The sequence below is a fragment of the Epinephelus moara genome, chromosome 22, assembly GCF_006386435.1.
Source record: "Epinephelus moara isolate mb chromosome 22, YSFRI_EMoa_1.0, whole genome shotgun sequence".
In the NCBI taxonomy this organism is placed as follows: Eukaryota; Metazoa; Chordata; class Actinopteri; order Perciformes; family Serranidae; genus Epinephelus; species Epinephelus moara.
Window position 1 is genome coordinate 297064 of NC_065527.1, and position 6695 is coordinate 303758.

Sequence of the window (6695 nt, forward strand, 5' to 3'; positions counted from 1 at the left end):
TATTGAGAACATTTAGGAACAGTGCTGCACGTTAACTTTTGTCTGCACATTGTTTTTGTCGCCATTGTTGCTGAGTCTGAGGTGCGAGTCATGCGCTCTCGCTCCGCCTCCACCTCAGGTACCGAAATTTGGCACCGTTTCATTTTAAGTGAATCGGTACTTGGTAGTACCGACGTGAATCTGTCCCAAGTACAAAAAGTACAGAGTTTCGGTACCCAACCCTAGCAGGGACCCAGTCTGTGAGCGATGTCCACCGAGAGGTTCAGTTGGTCGGTGATGTCGGGGGAGACCTGGCTGAAAAGGTCGATGATGATCCTCTCTCTCCTGGTCACTCAGGGACCCCGGCGACTCGGAGATTCCATCTTCTCTTGTAGGTGTCCAGGTCGTTTCACGGAGTGCAGTGTTTTCTCTCTCCGGAGTTTCAGCTCTGGTTTGGAGAGTCTCAGCTTGTTTGGTTACATCTTCCACCTGTTTCCCGGGAATTCAAGAGAGTCTGTGACACTTTATAAAGTGTCTGTCTTTAACTGTTGTTTCCACTGACAGGAGCCGTCTGAGAGACTCTTCTTGCATCTTCTCAATTCTTTCCATGACTGACAGCAGAAGTGAATTAGTCAAAGGCTGCTCGTCCTGCTCCCCAGTCAGTGTCTTTGGTTTCTTACTTGGTCTCTTTAAAGTCTCTGGAGAAGACTCTGAAGATGGCTCTTGATTGAGTAGCTCATCCATGACTCCCAGCTGGGTCTTCAAGGATTTACAAGCATATGTGTGCATATTATCATAGAGCTCCATATTCGTGTCCATAAAGTAGTCCAACATACACACACACACACAAAATAGACCGACCTCGTGGTCAGTCAGCTGGCTGTTAGCTCGGTGAAGGTGGAAAGGTGAGGAAGACGCCACTCTTAAATCAATCTTTGCCTTTGTTTAGCCGGTTGGGTAGGCTCATCAAGCCCTTAGGCGAGGTTAAGCGTTCAAAACTGTTCAGAGAACGTAACTTCCACTCGTCATGTCGCAGAGCTGCACGCTGCCGTCTCACCTGCAGAACGCCATTTTCCCCATCCCACGGGAACACCAATGTTCTCAATCGGCGGTCTTAGACTTCTGTTAACATGTGATTATAAGACTGAAATTTTCCCGTAAAATTAGCACATTTTCATAAACAAGCGCTGCTGGCCTGAAAAATGGTGCACAAACATGATTTTTCGCCAGCTAGTTATTCCATCTGGAATAACAAGAGTGTTCTATGTAAAAACAAATCATTGTATTATTAAAAATGGGTTGAAATGGTATTGTATTAGTTAAACAACTTGTGAATGCTGATGGACAGCTACTAACTTATGATGAATTCCTCTCTAAGTTCAGGCTGCCAGTTACGCCAAAGGAATATGCAATGGTCTGTGATGCTGTACTGAGGAGTGCACTGCAGCTGCTTAGAGGATCAACTGTTGAGGTCTCTATGACTGACCCACTCAGCAGTGTTTGTTCCTCGGAGTAAATGACATCACCAAGAATAAATGTTGGAATAAAGTCATCAGAAACCTCATGCTTATTCAGTGTAGCGCACCGTGTACATTTAACCCTGCCTCTTGCCCACTGTCAGCTGGGATAGGCTCCTTCCTGCTTTTCCTTAATGTGTCTCTGTTTCCTGTTTGGTGCAGACGTCCACCAGCTGTTGGTGGTTAAAGAAAAGTTTCCTCCTGAGCAGCAGGACCAGGACGACCCAGAGCCCGGGGGAGGACCAGGATCAGACAGGAAGCCAGAGACCAGAGAACCTCTGTCAGTTCCTGTCGGTGATTCCAGACGTAGTGCTGCAGAGAAACCACTCAGTTGCTCTGAGTGTGGGAGGAGATTTAAGCAGAGGGGACACCTGAAGCAACACTTGAAAACTCACACAGGAGAGAAACCGTTCAGCTGCTCCATCTGTCGGGAGTCATTTGCTCAGAGAGTCGGGTTACAGACACACATGAGGACTCACAAAGGAGTGAAACCACTCAGCTGCTCTTGGACTTCCTGCCTTAGACACCATCAGTGTGGACAATATGAACCAACCAGATACCGCCTCCTGCTGCCCCGCCCCCCCACTCATGGTAGGATGTGGACCGTAGAGCCTCAGTCATGTTCAAACTCTCTGAATCCTAAAATGGCCGACAGCAGAGGGCGGAGCTCCTCTGATGTGTGGGCATGTCCTGAAGCCGAAACTGAGGTCATCATTGATGGTTGGGAGGAGACTAGAGAGCCTCAGACAGGTGAGACTGCTAACAGCTAACTGCTAAAAGCTACCAGCTTAAAGCTAACTACTAACAGCTAATAGCTAACTGCTAACAGCTAACTCAAGCTCTGAACACTTCACTTTGTAACCTCTGTGAGCTGCTGGTTGTGTCCCCTGACTGCTTAGAGGTAACTATACCTAGCTGCTTTCTGCTAATAGCTAAAAACAACTAGCTTACTGTTAACAGCTAACTGCGGACAGCTAATAAATAACTGCCATCAACTGCTAACAGCTAACATAAATTCTAACAGTTAATAAGTAACTGCTAACAGTTAATGAATAACAGCTAATAATAATGATAACTAGCTGCTAAGCTGGAGAGTTTTTAAAGACTTATTAGAGCTACCTGATAATAGAGAGTTACAGTAAAGGCCCATTTATGCTCAACGTTAAATACAGATCCGGATACGGACACAGACGGAGCCTTCTGTCCGTGCTCCGCATTCATTTTGTCCGTATTTCTGCACGTTTCCATAAAGCTTACGGATACGGGCCAAACAGAGCAGTACCACCGGGAACCGTGGGGGCAGTGTTGCCGTCACTACCCGATACGTAGCTCTAGTGAGACACGAAGAAGAAATAACAATTCAATTTCTCTCATCTGCAGTACTAGAGAAAAGAATTCTCCGTCCTCCAGTCGCGATGTATTTAATGGCCTCACCGACCACCGCCTCCTACAACGCTGCCTCTGTTTTTGTCTTTTATGCAAGAGGTACATTATCAATATCTCCTCCACAGTCACCATGTTTGTTTTTGAGTTTGTTGTTGTCATAAACTTTTGACGCTGGGCTGCCTCCTGGTGGATATATTGGTTAACATCCATGCCAACGTAAAGGGCGCATGGAAGTATGTGCGCAGTGACGGTAACATTGTTTGAAACGGACGTATACATTTTCGTACGTAAAGGGAGCATAAATGAGCCTTAATCCAGCCTTGAGGTAACAAAAGCGTGGACCAATTTTTCTGCATCTTTTCGGGTCAGATAGGCCTAATTTTCACAATATTACGCAGATGAAAAAATGCAATCCGCGAGGTTTGTTTTAAATGAGAATTGAAAGACAGAGAGAGAGTGGGGCAGCAAAGAGCCACGAGCGACCGCTGCAGCAAGGCAATACATTATCCACTACGCTACCGATGCCCCCCACACTAAATGTTTTTAAAAGAAGCTAGCTTGTAGATATTTTTAAAAGAAGCTAGCTCACATAATATTTTTAGAAGAAGCTAGCTTGTTAATGTTTTAAAAGAAGTTAGCTCACTAAATATTTTTAAAAGAAGCTCGCTCGTTAATATTTTTAAAAGAAGCTAGCTCGTTAATGTTTTTAAAAGAAGCTGGCTTGTAGATATTTTTAAAAGAAGCTAGCTCACATAATATTTTTAGAAGAAGCTAGCTCGTTAATGTTTTAAAAGAAGTTAGCTCACTAAATATTTTTAAAAGAAGCTAGCTTGTTAATATTTTTAAAAGAAGCTAGCTCGTTAATGTTTTTAAAAGAAGCTAGCTTGCAAAATTTTTTTAAAATAAGTTAGCTTGCTGAATCTGACCAGCTTAAGGTTAGTAATCGTAGCCATGCCTACCGCTACTGCAGAGATGTCGGGGGCCCAGGTCAATCCAACTGGGTGGAGCCGTGGCCTCAACGGTTTTAGGGTGGCCACCATTTAGGATATCTAGATGTCTTCCACATATATGAACATTCTCTACTTCCTGTTTCCCTGCAGACGTCCAGCAGCTGTTGGTGAGTCAGGAACAGGTCCCCCCTCAGCAGCTGGACTGGAGCTCCAGTGACGATGATGAAGACAAACCTTCGTCCTCACAGCTTCATCTGAGACAGACTCAGCAGATGGAGATAGAAGCTCATGGACAAGACTGTGGAGGACCAGGACCAGCAGGGAGTCAGAGACTCATGTGGATTTCCTGCCTCAGACACCATCAGTGTGGAGGGTCCAAACGCAGCAGGTACCGGCTCCTGCTGCCCCGCCCCCCCACTGATGGTTGGATGTGGACCGTAGAGCCTCCGTCAGATTTAAACTCTCTGAATCCTAAAATTGCAGACAGCAGAGGGCGGAGCTCCTCTGATATGTGGGCGTGTCCTGAAGCTGAGACTGAGGTCATCATTGATGGTTGGGAGGAGACCAGAGAACCTCAGACAGGTGAGACCTACCTGTGTGGGTAGGAGAGTCCTACCTAGGAGACATTATCTGCTACCTAGGACATAATGTCTCCTAGGTAGCAGATAAAACAAAACCATTGAAAAATTGTTGCTTTAACATCAGAGGAATATTATTTAAATATCGAATGAATATTAAGAAAACGTCTGAAAAAATGTTAGTAAAATGTCCAAAAAATATATTTATAAAAGAAAAAATGCTGATGAAATGTCAGAAAAATATAAAAAAAAAATGTCTGGAAAGGTGTTGATAAAACATCAGACGAATATTGTTAAAATGTCTAAAAATAATGACAAAAAGTTTGAAAACATGTTACTGAAATGACACAAAAGTATTTAATAAATGTCCAAAAAAATGTGATAAAATTGTTTTTTTAAAAAGTCTGAAAAATGCTAATAAAATGTCCAAAAAATTGTTGATAAAATATCCCAAATAAACTGACAAATGTCCAAAAAAATGCTGATAAAATGTCTGAAAAATGGTTAAAAAAAGAAAAAAAGTCTGAAAACATGTTGACATTTTCCTTCCCCAATTTTTTTTAAATGTCCAAAATTGTTGCTAAAATGTCAGAGGAATATTATTAAAATGTCTGATGAATATTGATAAAGAGTTTGACAAAATTGTAAATAAAATGTCCCAAAAAAAAAATATCAAAGAAAAAATGCTGATGAAATGTCAGAAAAATATATCTGGAAAAGTGTTGATAAATCATCAGATGAATATTGTTGAAATGTCTAAAAAGTAGTAACAAAAAGTATGAAAAAAATGTTACTAGAATGTCACAAAAATATTAAAAAAAATGTCCAAAAACAAATGTTTATTGTCCACATTTATTTATTTATTTTTTTAAATGTCTGCAAAATATTAACAAAAGGTCCGAAAGTTAATAAAGTTAATAAATGTCCAAAAAGAAAAAAAAATGCTGATGAAATGTCAGATAAATATCAAAGAAATGTATGGAAAGGTGTTGATAAAACATCAGAGAAATATTATTGAAACATCCTTGAAATATTAATAAAATGTCTGAAGAAATGCGGGTTATAGCAAAAAGTCTATATTGATAAGACATGTCTGTCTGTATTTCAGTTTTACCCTCAGACATCCAGGAAGTGATGGTGGGTGCAGAGGTCCAGCAGCTGTTGGTCGTTAAAGAAGAGGTTCCCCCTGAGCAGCAGGAGTGGAGCTCCAGTGTGGACCAGGAGGACCCAGAGCCCCCACACATTAAAGAGGAAGAGGAGGAACTGTGGAGCAGTCAGGAGGGAGAGCAGCTTCAAGGGCTGGAGGAGGCTGATATCACCAAGTTCACATTCACTCCTGTCCCTGTGAAGAGTGAAGATGATGAAGAGGAACCTCAGTCTGAGGGACACCACTGTGGAGGACCAGGAACAGGACCAGGACCAGACAGGAACTCACATCCAGATCCAGATTTAGAACCTGATACCAAGGACGAGAAGCCTGACGATTCTTTAGTAGCTGAAATACAGCCGGTGTCTGGAGACTCTTCTGAAGCTGAGACTGATGACAGTGATGATTGGATGGAGACCAGAGAACCTCAGTCAGGGTTCTGTTGGTGACTGAAGATGTTGCGCTGCAGAGAGAAACTCCTGTTAATGACTTCATCTCCTCAGTTCGTCGTCTCTGATCCCTTGGTTTTATTTTACCAACATATCAGATGATAAACCGTCCTGTCATTACACTCACACATGATCCTGACATCATCGTTTGTCCCTGATCCTCTTTTGGTCTGTTGATGATTCTCTCGTCCACATGTCAGGACAGACACGTCCCTCTGGTTTATAAAGAACCCAACTGAGAGCGGCTCAACAAGACCACCATGACACAGCTCATTCAGGGAACAGGTACTATATTGTGGGGACACGGACACAGATTGGTTTATAACAACATGCAAGAGGTGGCGTCTTCCTATCAATCCCAAAAAGACAGAGGTCATAGAGTTCAGGAAACCGGGTATGAAAAGAAATTTAGTTTGGGTCATAACGATCTTAAAATCACAGAGAAGTATAAAAACCTTAATGAACACGTCATGTTCACAGGTCAATCAATCAATCAATCAACCACTCAGTTTTATTTATAAAGCCCAGTATCACAAATCACAATTTGCCTCACAGGGCTTTACAGCATACGACATCCCTCTGTCCTTATGACCCTCACAGCTGATCAGGAAAAACTCCCCAAAAAAACCCTTTAATGGGAAAAAAAACGGTAGAAACCTCAGGAAGAGCAACTGAGGAGGGATCCCTTC

The 6695-nt window shown here is 42.5% G+C and overlaps 2 protein-coding genes across 3 annotated transcripts in view; both read left to right on the forward strand.

Moving 5' to 3' along the window:
- The first annotated feature begins 276 nt into the window (after nucleotides 1-276).
- On the forward strand, nucleotides 277-6687 carry LOC126384215 (uncharacterized). The gene is made up of 4 exons (XM_050035179.1): nucleotides 277-370; nucleotides 1659-2246; nucleotides 3983-4414; nucleotides 5519-6687. Exons 1-4 carry the CDS (start codon nucleotides 277-279, stop codon nucleotides 6004-6006), a joined length of 1602 nt encoding a protein of 533 aa, XP_049891136.1. The 3' UTR covers nucleotides 6007-6687.
- The window catches only part of LOC126384443 (uncharacterized), an 11961-nt gene continuing 11467 nt past the window's right edge, over nucleotides 6202-6695 (forward strand). For both annotated transcript variants that reach the window (XM_050035540.1, XM_050035538.1), the window contains exon 1: nucleotides 6202-6291. In XM_050035540.1, the coding sequence (XP_049891497.1) occupies nucleotides 6267-6291 (25 nt within the window). In that variant the 5' untranslated portion in view covers nucleotides 6202-6266. The remainder of the gene's footprint in view (nucleotides 6292-6695) is intronic.

Bases quoted from the DNA above. Each gene is read 5' to 3' on its own strand.
- LOC126384215 (XM_050035179.1), top strand. From the start codon at position 277: ATGTCGGGGGAGACCTGGCTGAAAAGGTCGATGATGATCCTCTCTCTC. The intron at 2,247-3,982 runs GTGAGACTGCTA...GTTTCCCTGCAG, and splicing joins GACTAGAGAGCCTCAGACAG to ACGTCCAGCAGCTGTTGGTG. The intron at 4,415-5,518 runs GTGAGACCTACC...TCTGTATTTCAG, and splicing joins GACCAGAGAACCTCAGACAG to TTTTACCCTCAGACATCCAG.